The following is a 16,895-nucleotide window of genomic DNA, read 5'->3' on the forward strand; positions in this document are numbered from 1 at the left end:
TGTGTCTTGAACAGAGTGTGCTCTTGGTTTTAGCTGTGTCTTGAACAGAGTGTGCTCTGGGTTTTAGCTGAGTTTAGAACAGAATGTACTTTGGGTTTTAGCTGTGTCTTGAACAGAGTGTGCTCTGGGTTTTAGCTGAGTGTAGAACAGAATGTACTCTGGGTTTTAGCTGTGTCTTGAACAGAGTGTGCTCTGGGTTTTAGCTGTGTCTTGAACAGAGTGTGCTCTGGGTTTTAGCTGTGTCTTGAACAGAGTGTGCTCTGGGTTTTAGCTGTGTCTTGAACAGAGTGTACTCTGGGTTTTAGCTGTGTCTTGAACAGAGTGTACTCTGGGTTTTAGCTGTGTCTTGAACAGAGTGTGCTCTGGGTTTTAGCTGTGTCTTGAACAGAGTGTGCTCTGGGTTTTAGCTGAGTGTAGAACAGAGTGTACTCTGGGTTTTAGCTGTGTCTTGAACAGAGTGTGCTCTGGGTTTAGCTGTGTCTTGAACAGAGTGTGCTCTGGGTTTTAGCTGAGTGTAGAACAGAGTGTACTCTGGGTTTTAGCTGTGTCTTGAACAGTGTACTCTGGGTTTTAGCTGTGTCTTGAGCAGAGTGTGCTCTGGGTTTTAGCTGTGTCTTGAACAGAGTGTGCTCTGGGTTTTAGCTGAGTTTAGAACAGAATGTACTTTGGGTTTTAGCTGTGTCTTGAACAGAGTGTGCTCTGGGTTTTAGCTGAGTGTAGAACAGAATGTACTCTGGGTTTTAGCTGTGTCTTGAACAGAGTGTGCTCTGGGTTTTAGCTGTGTCTTGAACAGAGTGTGCTCTGGGTTTTAGCTGTGTCTTGAACAGAGTGTGCTCTGGGTTTTAGCTGTGTCTTGAACAGAGTGTACTCTGGGTTTTAGCTGTGTCTTGAACAGAGTGTACTCTGGGTTTTAGCTGTGTCTTGAACAGAGTGTGCTCTGGGTTTTAGCTGTGTCTTGAACAGAGTGTGCTCTGGGTTTTAGCTGAGTGTAGAACAGAGTGTACTCTGGGTTTTAGCTGTGTCTTGAACAGAGTGTGCTCTGGGTTTAGCTGTGTCTTGAACAGAGTGTGCTCTGGGTTTTAGCTGAGTGTAGAACAGAGTGTACTCTGGGTTTTAGCTGTGTCTTGAACAGTGTACTCTGGGTTTTAGCTGTGTCTTGAGCAGAGTGTGCTCTGGGTTTTAGCTGTGTCTTGAACAGAGTGTGCTCTGGGTTTTAGCTGAGTGTAGAACAGAGTGTACTCTGGGTTTTAGCTGTGGCTTGAACAGAGTGTGCTCTGGGTTTTAGCTGTGGCTTGAACAGTGTGCGCTCTGGGTTTTAGAGAAGACTAAATGACCATTTACATTAAAAAAATTAATGTTTAAAAAAATAATAATAAAGCTTTATTTATTAATTTGGAAAATAATAATTTCCTGTGGCGTGTGGGTGTTTATTTTCTCTCACTGTGTGGGTGATGTTTGTTTTCTCTTTGTCTGTGTGTGTGTGTGTGTGTGTGGTGTGTGTAGCGGCTGTGGAGGCCTGTGTGTTGCATGGTTTAAAGCGTAGGGCAGCCGGGTTCCTGCGCAGTAACAAGGTTGCAGCTCTCTTCACCAAAGTGGGGAAGAGTCTCCCACTGGCTGAGGAGCTGTGCCGTAAAGCCCAAGATCTGGAGCAGCTCCTCGACAGCAAGTGAGCAACATTTCTACAGCATTCAGCACTCAGTACATTACTATAGCATTCACCACTCAGTACATTACTACAACATTCACCACTCAGTACATTACTACAGCATTCACCATTCAGTACATTACTACAGCATTCAGCACTCAGTACATTACTACAGCATTCACCATTCAGTACATTACTACAGCATTCAGCACTCAGTACATTACTACAGCAATCACCACTCAGTACAACATTACTACAGCATTCACCACTCAGTACATTACTACAGCATTCAGCACTCAGTACATTACTACAGCATTCACCATTCAGTACATTACTACAGCAATCACCACTCAGTACAACATTACTACAGCATTCAGCATGCAGTACAACATTACTACAGAATTCACCACTCAGTACATTACTACAGTATCACCACTCAGTACAACATTACTACAGCATTCACTAATCAGTACAACATTACTACAGCATTCACCACTCAGTATATTAATAATAATTATTATAATGCTATATTATAATGTTATAACTCTGTTTATTATCATAGCATTCAGCACTCAATACATTACTACAGCATTCAGCACTCAATACATTACTACAGCATTCAACGCTCAGTACATTACTACAGCATTCAACACTCAGTACATGACTATAGCATTCAGCACTCAGTATATATTACTGCATTTTGCACTCTGTATATTATTATAGCATTCACCACTCAGGACAACATTACTACAGCATTCACCACTCAGTACAACATTACTACAGCGTTCACCACTCAGTACAACATTACTACAGCATCACCACTCAGTACAACATTACTACAGCATCACCACTCAGTACAACATTACTACAGCATCACCCCTTAGTACAACATTACTACAGCATCACCCCTTAGTACAACATTACTACAGCGTTCACCACTCAGTACAACATTACTACAGCGTTCACCACTCAGTACAACATTACTACAGCGTTCACCCCTTAGTACAACATTACTACAGCATCACCCCTTAGTACAACATTACTACAGCATCACCCCTTAGTACAACATTACTACAGCATCACCCCTCAGTACAACATTACTACAGCATTTGCCACTTAATACAACATTACTACAGCATCACCCCTTAGTACAACATTACTACAGCATCACCACTCAGTACAACATTACTACAGCATCACCCCTCAGTACAACATTACTACAGCATCACCACTCAGTACAACATTACTACAGCATCACCCCTCAGTACAACATTACTACAGCGTATAAAGGCAGGGGGAGCTGCAGGATGGACTAATCAGGCATTACTTGTTCATCTTTTGCCACAGTGTCATGAGCATCTTCCCTGTAGCTTCTCACGCAAACAACTGACTCTATACTCAGCAAGAGTGCTACAATAGGGATTACGTTGTCAAAGCTGTACATGCATGTGTGTATCTGTGTATGTGTGTGTGTGTGTACGTGTGTGTGCGTGTTTGTGTGTCTGTCCTTGTGCTTCTTGCTTCAGATTCTAAGACTAACCCCTCCCCCCTCCCACTTAACCTCACCCCCACACCACCCCTCTATTCTCTCTCTCTCTCACTCCCTCTCTCTCTGTGTGTGTGTGTAGGAGGAGTCAGACTGTGTCTTGCGACAACTCGCGTAAGCTTCCCCGGCTGTCTGGCCCCTCCCCCCAGGCTGTACGACATCTGTGGATCAGGACGGCTCTCATAGAGAAAGTGCTGGACAAGATTGTCCTGTACCTGGTTGAGAACAGCAGGTGAGGTAGTGAAAGAGCGCTAGGGAATCTTTTACCACTGTTACTCTCATCCTGACCTCCGTGCTGACTCCATGGTTAGGTAATGACATGGTAATTACTCTAATTACTTGTGATTGCAGTAGGTTCTATGAGAAGGATGCAGTTCTAATGGACCCGGTGGACGGACCCATCCTGGCCTCACTGTTAGGTACCTCTAGACTTATCAAACGTGATTAGAAACTGCATTCAGAAGTGTATTCAGAAGTGCATTCAGAACTTTATTTGGGTCTTTTGTGTGTGTATGTGTGTATTACATTATATGCGTTTCTTCACTTGCTCTCACTTCCTCTTCCTCATCCTCTCCCCCTCCTCTCTCCTGGCTGGCAGTGGGTCCGTGCGCGCTGGAATACACCAAGATGAAGACAGCGGATCATTTCTGGACGGATCCTTCTGCCGACGAGCTGGTGCAACGTCACAGGATCCACAGTTCCCACTTCAGGCAGGACTCACCCACCAAGAGGCCCGCCCTGTGTGTGAGTGACCACAGCACACCCAGCACCCTGCTTCACCCAAACCGCTACACCCAGCACCCTGCTCCACCCAGCACCCTGCTCCACCCAAACCGCTCCACCCAGCACCCTGCTCCACCCAGCACCCTGCTCCACCCAAACTGCTCCACCCAGCACCCTGCTTCACCCGAACCGCTCCACCCAGCACCCTGCTTCACCCGAACTGCTCCACCCAGCACCCTGCTCCACCCAAACCGCTCCACCCAGCACCCTGCTCCACCCAGCACCCTGCTTCACCCGAACTGCTCCACCCAGCACCCTGCTCCACCCTGCACCCTGCTCCACCCGAACCGCTCCACCCAGCACCCTGCTCCACCCGAACCGCTACACCCGAACGTGACCGAAGACGGCTCACATAGCTCACTCTGCAGTGGTGCTGCTGGACCTTTGAACTCTTTCCTGGATCTGGTACCAAATCAGAGCTGTCTCATAAGTTTTGGCCTCTCGCCTGTGGCTTGAACCTCCGCGAATCATCGCGCGGCTGCCTGTCGAAACAACCTGGTTTCAATCTGGTCAACAAGACAAACAAATTCGATTTGAGCTTCACAAATCTAATTTGCATATTCTAGTGGAGGAATCGTAGAAGCCAATTCTTCCACTACAATTGCACCTAACGTTCCCGAGGTCTGAAGCGGCAGGCCAGTGTGACCGTGCCGATAATGAACAAACATCGTATTGCTGCTATGAGCTGATAAGGTCAACGTCTTCACTAATCCAAACAGCTGTAGGTTCCTCTCTTCCTGCATGGGATTTCGCCTGCAGCAGTTATTGGGTTTGAGGTCTTGTGTCCACTCTGGTCTCCAATCCTGAAGGTCACGCCCTGCAGCCGCAGGCTTGTCTGGATATTTAAAGGTCTTTATGTTCCCCACTATGTCCTAGTCATGCTGGGATCAGTCCAAGGTGACCCTGTGGTCTGTTTGTTGTTTGTTTGTTTGCTCACTCCACAAGCATTCTGTGGGCAGTAGGCCGATACGGTCAACTTGCTGACGCACGGTTACACACGTCTCCGTCACTGAGTCAGACGTCAATGGGGGGGTTCAACCAGAAGACATGGCTTCATACATACTCTCTTTGTGTGTGTGTCTGTTTTGTTTAAAGTTAAATTAATATTCCTTACTGTTGGACTGCACATTAAATTATGCTAAGCTGGCAACGTGCTGAAGGAAGTTTTCTGTCGTGTACCTGATAATGATAATGATTGTTTCATCATTATCTCCTCTGCAACGCACTTGCAGATTAATTGGCTGAACCTGACCCTGAATTATAAAGCTGGAATAAGAGCTCGATTGAACTGTACTTCAGCTGAGAGTGTTCTGCATACTGAGTGAGGTAGTCAGCTCATGTTTGTGTATGTCCCTTGCCATAAATATTTACAAATTGACTTGTACATGTGTTTGTGTGTATGTGTGTGTGTGTGTGTGTGTGTGTGTGTGTGCGTGTGTGTGTGTGTGTGTGTGTGTGTGCAGATCCAGAAGAGACACTCCAGCAGCAGTATGGACGAGCGTCCATCTCCGTCCCCCTCGGCGAGGGACTATGTGGAATCTCTGCACCAGAACTCCAGAGCCACGCTGCTCTTTGGCAAGAACAATGTCCTCGTACAGCCGGTAACACCAACACATCCATCCCGCAAAGACAGTAACACCAATACTCCAATAACATGTACACAGTAGCACCAACACAGGGGTGCCCATTACGTCGATCGCGAAGGAAATGTTGGTCGATCGCGAAGGAATGTGGGTAGATCGCATGACATTCAAAAGTAGTGGATGAATGACAGGCTATCGTACATCTGCACTGACGGTTGTATATATACACCGCCCCGGTAACAATTTACGTTTGCCACCCCCCCGTCAACAAATTACATTCGCCACACCCAAGGATCTTTCTGACTTGGTCATCTTAGAAGTAGCTCGCAAGCTGAAAACTTGTGGGCACCCCTGCACCAACACATCCGTCCCGCAGACAGTAACACCAATACTCCAGTAACATGTACACAGTAACACTAATACATCAATCATGCAAAGACAGTAACACCAATACTCCAGTAGCATGTACACAGTAACAGCAACACATCAATATCTAAAACACAGTAACACCAACCAATCTATAACTCATACAGTAACAGCAACAGCAACACAGTAACACTAATACATCAATCATGCAAAGACATTAACACCAATACTCCAGTAACATATACTATACACAGTAACACTAATACATCAACCATGCAAAGACAGTAACACCAATACTCCAATAACATGTACACAGTAACACCAACACATCCGTCCGGCAAAGACATTAACACCAATACTCCTGGAACATGCGCACAGTAATACTAATACATCAACCATGCAAAGACAGTAACACCAATACATCTGTAACATGTACACAGTAACACTAATACATCAATCATGCAAAGACAGTAACACCAATACTCCAGTAGCATGTACACAGTAACAGCAACACATCAATATCTAAAACACAGTAACACCAACCAATCTATAACTCATACAGTAACAGCAACACACCCATCACATGTGCACAGTGAAACCACATGATAGATGTGCTACATGTGCACATCTAATAGACAGAGGCTCAGATCTATCCATGAATAAACACAAGAGTTTGAATAAACCACAGCAACAATAAATATAAAAGATTCTAAGCGTGACGAGATGCTGTTGTCCTATCAGAAGGACGACATGGAGGCTATCCCAGGGTACCTCTCTCTGCACCAGACTGCTGAGGTCATGACACTGAAGTGGACACCCAATCAGCTGATGAATGGCTCCATGGGAGACCTTGACTACGAGAAGAGGTGAGGACCTAGGAACATTGTGGTCAGGGGTTCGAATGCCAGGGACTGCACCCACACACTATCACACTTCTAACTAAAAGAGCTGCTCAGATTAAGGCACTTGGGAGATGGAATAGCAAATAGTTTCTTTTATTGATTTAGGCAGAAAAAAAGCAGATTTGCATATCGATTCTCGTGTGTTTTGTTTCTCACTCCAGCTACGGAGTGTTTATACATTATTTATGACTGTGTTTGCATATCTCTCTTTGAACTGCAGACCAAAAGCAGGCGGCCGAATACTATAGAGACTACTGAGCAGTGCGTTCAAGTTCTTTTGCTAAAGTCTGTTTACACAGCCACATAGCAAGTATTGTGCTCTTAAATGGTCAGATGCACTTAGAGTGATTCAAACTAAAGTTATTAATGAGTAGAGAATGAAAACTGCCCTCTGCTTTTCTTCAGAAGTTCGACAGAAACATTCGTAAGGGCCATTAGTAATAAGATCTGGCCTCTCATCTAAATTCAGGTTATTGCTAACATGATCAGACCTCTGTTCCCGTTGTTGACGAAGTTGTCTGAGGGTGATTGATAATGCAGTAAGCTGGGTCATGTAACTGTATTGTTATCTGATTGGTTGCAGTGTGTTCTGGGACTATGCCATGACTATACACCTGGAGGAGATCGTGTACTTGCACTGTCATCAACAGGGTATGTCACACAAACAAACAAACACTTCAATAAAGCTAATGAACTTAACCAGAACATGTGCAATGGACCGGCGTCCTTTCTGGGGTGGGTTCCCGCTGCGTGGCCTGTGATGCCGGGGTAGACTCCCCCGCCCCACCCTGCCCTGCCCCGCCCTGCCCTGTCCCCAAGCCTCTATTGGAGGATTCAGTGAAACATACGGGAAGAACACTGTGCCGCCGTAATCAAAGCCTTTGGCCCAGTACACTGTTCTTAGGTGCTCTGTTATTACTGGCTGGAACCCGGGCAGTGGAAAGAGCAGGACAGCCTGCAGGACCCTGGGTAAAGCATGAGGGACCCCCGTCCACGAGACCCTCGTCTGGGCTTGCGCCACTACACAAAGGCTTTGTGGGTTTCATTTTCATTTGTTTAATACTACCCTCACTGGCAAATTTGCACATCTGCATGTTTCATTTGCATATGTAGAACACAGCCAAGTGATTGGTTGCCCAGGTGAGGCAGGAGCTGTCAGTCTCTGCTTTTCTGATTTTTTTTTTTTTGCCGATGCTGCCCTTCATGGTCTGAGCAGAAAGAGGTTCTGGAAGCTTCCACCAAAATGGTGGGGAAAGTGACAAGGCTTTTCTGCTCTCCTGAGTGAGGGGGGAGGGGTGGGAGGTGCTGGGAGGGGTGTGGCTTGATTCAGCTACAGGAGAACGTTCCTAACATGTCCTGATCATCGTTGAAGATCATCGTTGATCATCGTTGAAGATGACCAGCGTTGTTTCGGTTCGTGTTTAATACACTAGAGCGAACGACTGGCAGAGATCTGCAGGAGAAGAAAATGATGAACAGACATGAACAACAATGGAGTTCAATTATGGTTCAGACCCTTAGAGATTAATTCAATTCTTGTGGTGGATTGAGTTAAAAATTCTTTATTGGATTTTGTTGAGCTGAAACGGATTTGGGATTACATTGAGGCTTTGCCGCCCCGTGTGTGTGTGTGTGTGTGTGTGTGTGTGTGTGTGTGTGTGTGTGTGTGTACAGTGGACAGCGGTGGCACCGTGGTCCTGGTCAGTCAGGACGGTACCCAGAGACCCCCTCTCCGGTTCCCGTGTGGTGGTCACCTCCTCCAGTTCCTGTCCTGCTTGGAGAACGGCCTGCTGCCGCGCGGCCAGCTCGACCCGCCCCTGTGGTCACAGAGGGGGAAGGTCAGCCAATCACAGCGCTAACTTCCACTGCTGGGAAACACCCTGGACAGATACATTAGGAGGGAGGGGAGGTACCAAGGGACACATATGCCAAACCTTATAAGTCATTCTGTGACTTCTGCGGAGATCATTTGCTCACACGGTGTGTTAGACCCAGCATTGGTCCATCTTCACGTTCACATGCCACCTTGATTGTCCCCTTTAAGTCTCAAGCAGCAAACAAACAGAGATAAGCAGGATGTTTTCAGCTGCTGGTTTAGCATATACACTGAAGTGGTCCTTCACGTAAACATTTCCATTTCACAGACGTCTCCAAAGCCACAAATTAGATCAGGTGAGGGAGAACGCTGGATCTGATTTACGCGTCTCATCGTGCTGCAGGACAGCCTTGGGGCTTCCAGACTGATATTACCTCTTACTAGATGGTTTATTATCCGCTCTCTCCAATGTATATATCGTTAAATCACTTGAATCTGATTAAACCTTTTGACTTTCTTGCAGAGAGCCGATAACCGTTTTTTATCTTTCAGAACGCACTTCAATTTTTGTAATTCAAGTCTCTCTCCTCTCTGCTATTTGCATTTATAGACCTAAAGACCTAATTGGTCAGGTAATGAAATCCAGTGTTTACTGGAATGCACCGAGGGCTTCCAATAACATCGGGCCGTCGGAGCCCTTCAGGCCATCAGAGCTCCTGACTGTGTTTTCGGAGCACGTGCGGGGCTGCGTGGCCAACCTCACGGCACGTGCCACCGCAGAGAGGGAAATCTGAGGAAACGTGTCTCTGTTTCCAGGGAAAAGTGTTTCCCAAGCTGAGGAAGAAAGGACCGCAGGGGTCCACAGACTCGACCTCGGACAGGGAGGAGGACGAGGCCGCCGACTACGTCTTCCGCATCATTTTCCCCAACAGCCAGTCTGAGTTTGGTAAGAAGGAACGAGTGGATGGACAGGGGGATGAATGAACCCGTGAGTGAATGAACAGATGGATGGATCAGAGTTCTTTACGTAAAGAATATTGACGTAGTGATATACATAGAAACAGGAAATGAGTGGGCACAGAAATTAAGAAAATATCACTTTGTAAAAAAAAAAAAAACATTTGTGTTTAATTTACATGACCAGTAAACGGCACGACAACCTTCCTGTTCATTTCTGTGACCACGCTGTCCTTCTGTATGGATGTATTAATTACAGTGACTGTGCCCCAGTCCTCCCATCCACCAGGGGGCGCCACCCTGCTGTCCCGCTCCCTGTCCCTGTTCCCCAGTAGGAGGCAGCAGGGCCACAGGCTCCAGACCACGGTGGTGCCCAAGCGCTGCATCAGCTGCCCCACGGCGCCCCCGTCTCCCGCCGGGTCGCCTGTCGGGCCATCCGCCCCGCCAGCCCCGCCCAGCCGTAACCTCCCTCCTCCTGTTTCTCCTCGTTTGTAATGCTTGCGGGATCCTGCCGGTCCTGCGTGGGCTCGAGCTTTACGTCCTGCTGTCAGACTGACATCCTGTGTGTGATCACACATTCGTTTGGGGGTTTTGATTCGGGTTTGTTTGATTGGTTGGTCAAAATCAGTGACCCCTGCTTGCACCTGGTAGTAAATAATGTAATTTTGGTTAAATAAGAAACCAGCATGGCTACAACTGTAACCCTCAGAAATTGTCTGCTAATTGTATTTGGCTTGTGGGCTGTGATTCAGTTCCTAAAAGCTTCAAAACCTCAAAGGCCGTGCTGTTATTGACTCTACCGCTTGTGCAGACACCTGTCTGTAAAATCACTGACTGGACTCATCACCTAGTACATAGATCACCTGTGTCAGTCATATTCTAGCGATCCTCAGTCAGGTTTGAACTCTGTGACTTGGACCAGGTGATTCACCTCTGAGTGATTCTGCTCTTCTGGGGAGTCTTTCTGCTTCCTGTCATGGTGGTGTGGAACCTGCCACAGAGACCTGTGGTGCGTCACCAGTGCTGTGCTGGCTGTGTGTGTGTGTGTGTGTGTGGTCATGTCCCAGCAGTGTGTTCATTTGTGTGTGTGTGTGTGTGTGTGTGTGTGTGTGTGTGTGTGTGTGTGTGTGTGTGTGTGTTCCAGCCGTCCCGGAGCTGATAGACCAAGGTCCAGACCTGTGGCAGCCTCTCTCAAAGACGTCCTCATGCTTCCAGTGCAGCTTCTCCGACGGAGCGCCCTCTAGAGGCTGCGTCCACGAGCGGTACGCACGCGCTTCACTCTTCCACCTTTCATCATCCTGACTGCTTATTTGCTTTGATCTCATACTGCAATTACTACAATGTGGAGACACTCTCAATGGTGAAATGTTGCGAGGCCGGTGTGAAGATTAAAGCGCCCGTCATGTCCGTCTGCCGTGCAGAGCTCCGCTGAAGCTGCTCTGTGACAACATGAAGTACCAGATCATCTCCCGCGCTTTCTACGGCTGTACGTGAGAAGCACCGCCACCGCACCGCCACCGCATGGGATGGGCCCGCCCCCTGACAGTCAGCCTCTGTGTCCTCCTTCCAACTTCCTCTGTGAAGTAGCCCTGCCATTGGCTAGGCCGGCTGTCAGTCAGCTGACGATGATACATGACATTTAAACTTGTTCAGCTCCCATTTGCCCCCCAAATGTCAATGTGACTCATCTATTGAAACACAATTGAAGTCCTTTTATTAAGTAGGCATGATTCAACTCAAAAAGCTTTTATGTCAAACATTCCACTTACACCTAATGATGAAAATAAACTAGAGTTAGTGTTAAACGTCCCCTTTTAGCACTTCTGTTTATGTGTGTGTGTGTGTGTGTGTGTGTGTGTGTGTGTGTGTGTGTGTGTGTGTGTGTGTGTGTGTGTGTATCTCTAGGGCTGGCATACTGCCGTCACCTGTCCACTGTACGCACACACCTGTCAGCTCTGGTCAATCACACCATCGTGGAGCCTGATGTGCCCTGCGACGCGTCCGGGGGCCTCACTGAGGAAGAGTGGAGACGACTCCTGCAGGACTGCAGTGTAAGAACACACACACACACACACACACACAAACACACACACACACACACACACAAACACACACACACACACAAACACACACACAAACACACACAAAGACACACACACAGACACACACACACTCACACACGCACATGTGTACATACACACTCACAAACTCTGAGGAATCCTTCACTACAGCTTTGGGGGGCTCCGGAGTCTCCTGACTGGTGAAGAATGATGGAACCCATGAGCCATAGATCATTCAGGTCTGGCCAGTCAGCCCACACACTGATCCCATGGCCTTGGTCATCCATCTTCTCAGTTTCTTCTCATATCCAAGACTTTATCTTCCTTGTCCTCCTCCTTGTGTACAGGTGGGAACTTCTGCTGTGATCCCTTTTAATTTAAAAGCTCCACCCCCATCTTGTCAATGTTGAAAGATCATGTCTCTGATTGGCTGCTTATCCTCACTATGTGAACAGTTCTGTTATCTATAGTCACGGAGGACCTCTTGTGGGATGTGCCCATTTGCAGATACATGTTGGATTTTAGCCAGTTCAGCCTCCCTGATTGGCTACAGTGTCATAAGAACAGGCGGAGCTGAAAGGTGCGTAACCCTGGAGACTGGACATGGACTGCTGTGCTCTTCTTCCCGGTGTCCTCCGTTGTGACTGATTGGCTGGTCCAAGATACAAAATGCAGGGACCCTACCAGTGTTATATTAATGACAGATTTAATTGTGTAGAGCTTTTTACAATGCACATTGTCACAAATGAGCTTCACAAACACCTGGTGCAGATCCATAATGAGCAATCTGGAGACAACATGAGGTACAAGGATTAAAGAAGAAACCTGGATGGATTAAGGAGAAATCCCGGATATGATTAACCTGGATGGATTAAGGAGTATTTCTGGATAGGATTAACCTGGATGGATTAAGGAGAATTTCTTGATAGGATTAACCTGGATGGATTAAGGAGAAATCCTGAACTAAAGAGAGAACCTTGGGTGGCCCAGCTTATAAAAAAAGCCACACCCCCGATTTCCTCGTCTCCTTCTTTCATACAACCCTGCAGATTTGCTGTTTTACTCCAAGACCTGACCACTGCAAGAATCTAGATCTGACCACTGCAAGAATCTAGACCTGACCACTACAAGAATCTAGACCTGAGCACTGCAAGAATCTAGACCTGACCACCGCAAGAATCTAGGTCTGACCACTGCAAGAATCTCGATCTGACCACTGCAGGAATCTAGATCTGACCACTGCATGACTCTAGACCTGGCCACTGCTGGAATCTAGATCTGGCTACTGCAGGAATCTGGATTTGACTACTGCAGTAATCTATACCTGACCTATACATGAATCTAGACCTGACCACTGCAGGAATCTGGTGCTGCAGGAGAACATGCTGTTGATTACATTATCATCTCTGGTAGAAAGATGCGTAACACTGCAATGGGCTTTCGAGAGAGAACCTGAGGTGGAGTATACAAAAATAGCCACTTAAGCCAAGAATAAACAGCAAGGACGAAATTGATAGCACTCCATGGATATCCAGTTCTGCCATACCGGTGGTGCAGGTTCAGTGAGGTCTTTCCCACGGGTGACCTGAAGAAAGGTACTTTGATAGAGTACTATGTCAACGTACATCACAGAGATCTTTCCCTATATGCACATATATCATAGAGATCTTTCACTATGCCCACATATATCATAGAGATGTTTCCCTATATGCACATATATCATAGAGATCTTTCACTATGCCCACATATATCATAGAGATCTTTCACTATGCCCACATATATCATAGAGATGTTTCCCTATATGCACATAGATCATAGAGATCTTTCACTATGCCCACATGTATCATAGAGATGTTTCCCTATATGCACATAGATCATAGAGATCTTTCACTATGCCCACATATATCATAGAGATGTTTCCCTATATGCACATATAGATCATAGGGAGCTGTGCTATCTTCACTTGCTGTCTATAAAATAATAAAAAAAACAGTAAAACATCTGCCAGATTCACGTTTAAAGTAATCATTGCCAGTCTTTTGTCATTACACTCACAAACCGGAACGGTTTTTCGGAACTAGTCTTGCTAGACAAGTGTGTGAATGTTTTTTTGTTTGGTGAAGGTTCTTCTCACAATTCTTCACACACACCTGCATATACAATTAGCACCCTGGCCATAGTGTCTCCCGTCTATCCTGAAACCTGATCTCAGATCAGTACTGGCACTGTGCTTGTCAAGAAAGACCCCAGAGCATGCTGAGACAGCTCCGCCTCCACCAGCTCTCTCATGCATATTCATCACCCACAAGATGAATCGCACCGATTAGTCACACATACAATATGCGTGGATGACTAATATAGATCCACCGGGCCCAAAAGTGCCATCTCACCATACCAGACGTTCTTTCTCTAGTTTTTCAGACAATGCAAGCCTGTGTTCTCCTTTCACACCATGCTGGAAGAGTCATGCTTTTGTTCTGGTCCGCAAATCCCTCCATCCGGCACTGTCCTTCCACGAGGCTCCTCCCGCTGGGTTGAGAGGGTGTGTGTGCCAGGATGTGGCTGCGTGCTGAGAACCACAGGCTGAGCTTAAAGCAGACGGAGCTAATATGTGTCTGATCACCAAAGTCCTCTGCCCTACCCTGCCCTGGTCCTGGTCTTGGTCCTAGTCCTGGTTCTGGTTCTGGTCATGGTCCTGGGCCTCTGTCCTGTCATTCATATTTAACTGATTTGTGCTTTCTTCACTTCTTTTCAAATAAAAATGATTTAAAAATAAAATAATACAAATTATATTCAATTTCAGTTTGCTACAAAAAATCTTTATCAATGGTGTGTCGGGCTCCCATGAATCTGATCAAACATATGTCCCATGGACACAGTTTGCATGATTTATATGACAGTATTGGACAGTGGGGGCGTGGTGACGTGGCCGATGCTCTGGCTCCCCCTGCAGGAGAGTGAGGAGCAGGAAGTCCTGCGCCTGGTGTATTTCGGAGGCGTGGAACCATCTCTGCGCAAGGAGGTGTGGCCGTTCCTCCTGGGCCACTACCGCTTCGGGATGACGGAGGCCGAGAGGAAGGAGGTAAAAGGGCCACAACACACACACACACACACACACACACACACACACACACACACACACACACACACACTGCACCCTTATCTTAATTTGACTCCTGACCCCAAGGCCAGTTTCATCCCTTACCCCAAACTCAATTACACCAAGCCCTGTGTTACCCTCTGACACTTACACAACTTTGGCCCCTGACCCCAAGCTCAGTTTGACCCCTGACCCGTCTGTACCAGGTGGATGAGCGGGGGCAGGCGTTCTACGAGCAGACGATGCAGGAGTGGCAGGGCTGTGAGGCGGTGGTGCGTGAGCGTGAGAGGGAGCAGCACGCCGCTGCCCTGGCCAAGTGCTCGTCCGCCAGCAGCGGGGACACTGGCGGACGCAGGACTCTGCACCGCGACTCCACCGTCAGCAACGAGGTGCCCTATCAAAAACAAAAAACAAAAAAAAAAACAGCATAATAGTGACACCTGCTGGTCAAATGCTGCCTTACACTGTTAAGTAAAGGCATGAAAGTCTAATGTGTTTCTGGTAGTGCTGTGTTATGCTAATGGAGCACTTTGCTCTACCCTCTCCAGTCGTCTCAGAGCTGTAGTTCGGACAGGCAGAGAGATGCTCGTCTGCAGAGTGACTCCAGTAGCAGCACACAGGTAGGCGGTGCACAACACACAGGTAAACCCCACACACCTGACCTACACACAGGTAAAACACACACACCTGACCTACACACAGGTAAACCCCACACACCTGACCTACACACAGGTAAACCCCACACACCTGACCTACACACAGCTAAACCCCACACACCTGACCTACACACAAATAAACCCCACACACCTGACCTACACACAGGTAAACCCCACACCACAAACATGATCCTCACGGGTAAATGTTTCATAGCCCTGACTTATTACTGACTAGTTGTGGAGTTTTTTAACTGTTGCGCTGAACGTGCACCACCCCCACACCACCCCTGTTAGTACTTCTCCACCCTGCCCCCCGCCCCCTGGAGTAGTTGGCCTCCCTTTGCCTTCGTCTTCCAGGTGTTTGAGTCCGTGGAGGAGGTGGAGCAGATGGAGGCGGAGCCCAAGCCCGCGCCCAAGGTCTCCAACGGCGCCTCGCCCGACTCGGGACACCCGTCATCCCGAAACTTCTCCATGGCGTCGTGCCTGTCGGACTCTCTCAGCGTGGAGGACAGCAGCGCGCACGAGGCGAGCGGGAGGAGCGTCGGCCGGGAGACGGGAGCGGGGGGAGAGAGGGGCGTCGCGGAGGACGACGGAACGGAGATGAGAGAAGAGGTGGAGGTGGCTGACGCGGGTGGGGAAGGGCGGAGAGGTGCAGGCGGACGGAGCCCGCTCGGGGCGACGTGTACTCCTGCGGGAGAGGAGCGCGGCGTAGCAGGTGGAGGTGCAGCTCCCGAAACAGAAGGTGGCGCTTCTGAAGCAGCTGATGCTGGTCCTGGAACAAAGACAGAGCGAGAATCAAACGGACAGGGTGTCGGCGGCGAGACGAGGGGACGTGAAGACGCCGAGCTGTCGGAGGTAACGGGAGCGGACACGTCTTCGGCAGACCAGGGTGCCGAAGGGAAACGAGGAGGGACCGGCGAAATACCGCCAGACTCCCGCACAGCCGTGGAGATTCGGAGTGACCTGAGGCCAAAGATGGAGGGAGCTAGAGGAGTGGGGAAAGAGGCCGAGCCCAAGATTCAGAGCCCCGCCTGGACCAAAGGGACGCCCGCAGAAGCAGGTCTGGGACGTGTGGAGGGGCGGGGCATGGAGGGGCGGAGGGCCCCCGTCGTGCGGGAGACCGTGGTGCCTGCCGTGTTTGAGGCTTCTAGAACTCGCAGGATGAGTGGCACCCGACCCGTCCCGCCCACCGCCGACTCCGACGAATCACCCCCAGCCATCGAGATGGAGGAGATCCCCATGGCCTGGAACCCCGCCCCCGCGTCCGTCCCCCCAGCCTCGCGAGACCCCGCCCTGCGGGAGAAGCCTGAGATGGAGAGCCTCTACCCTGAGTTTGCCGACCTGGCTGTGGGAGGAGAGAAGAACGACGCCATGGCAACCACATACTCGGTACATACACCCTCTCGATGTGTTGCTGGTTGATAAATAAAACATTTTTAGAGACGTATTAGAATATTTTGACTAATATAAATTAACTTAAC

General features: G+C 48.3%; 1 protein-coding gene across 4 annotated transcripts in view; it reads left to right on the forward strand.

The window, feature by feature from the left end:
- The window catches only part of sgsm1a (small G protein signaling modulator 1a), a 40,495-nt gene that overhangs the window by 19,122 nt on the left and 4,478 nt on the right, over positions 1–16,895 (forward strand). The window contains exons 4-20 of one of the 4 annotated variants that reach the window (XM_076999120.1): positions 1,504–1,666; positions 3,274–3,423; positions 3,543–3,610; positions 3,790–3,935; positions 5,438–5,575; positions 6,665–6,789; positions 7,409–7,476; positions 8,500–8,663; positions 9,458–9,587; positions 9,858–10,058; positions 10,743–10,860; positions 11,020–11,084; positions 11,504–11,649; positions 14,612–14,740; positions 14,965–15,147; positions 15,307–15,378; positions 15,709–16,803. In XM_076999120.1, the coding sequence (XP_076855235.1) occupies positions 1,504–1,666; positions 3,274–3,423; positions 3,543–3,610; positions 3,790–3,935; positions 5,438–5,575; positions 6,665–6,789; positions 7,409–7,476; positions 8,500–8,663; positions 9,458–9,587; positions 9,858–10,058; positions 10,743–10,860; positions 11,020–11,084; positions 11,504–11,649; positions 14,612–14,740; positions 14,965–15,147; positions 15,307–15,378; positions 15,709–16,803 (3,161 nt within the window). The remainder of the gene's footprint in view (positions 1–1,503; positions 1,667–3,273; positions 3,424–3,542; positions 3,611–3,789; positions 3,936–5,437; positions 5,576–6,664; positions 6,790–7,408; positions 7,477–8,499; positions 8,664–9,457; positions 9,588–9,857; positions 10,059–10,742; positions 10,861–11,019; positions 11,085–11,503; positions 11,650–14,611; positions 14,741–14,964; positions 15,148–15,306; positions 15,379–15,708; positions 16,804–16,895) is intronic. The other 3 variants (XM_076999121.1, XM_076999122.1, XM_076999123.1) reach the window with 3 other exon arrangements.

This window comes from Brachyhypopomus gauderio, chromosome 3, assembly GCF_052324685.1.
Source record: "Brachyhypopomus gauderio isolate BG-103 chromosome 3, BGAUD_0.2, whole genome shotgun sequence".
NCBI lineage: Eukaryota > Metazoa > Chordata > Actinopteri > Gymnotiformes > Hypopomidae > Brachyhypopomus > Brachyhypopomus gauderio.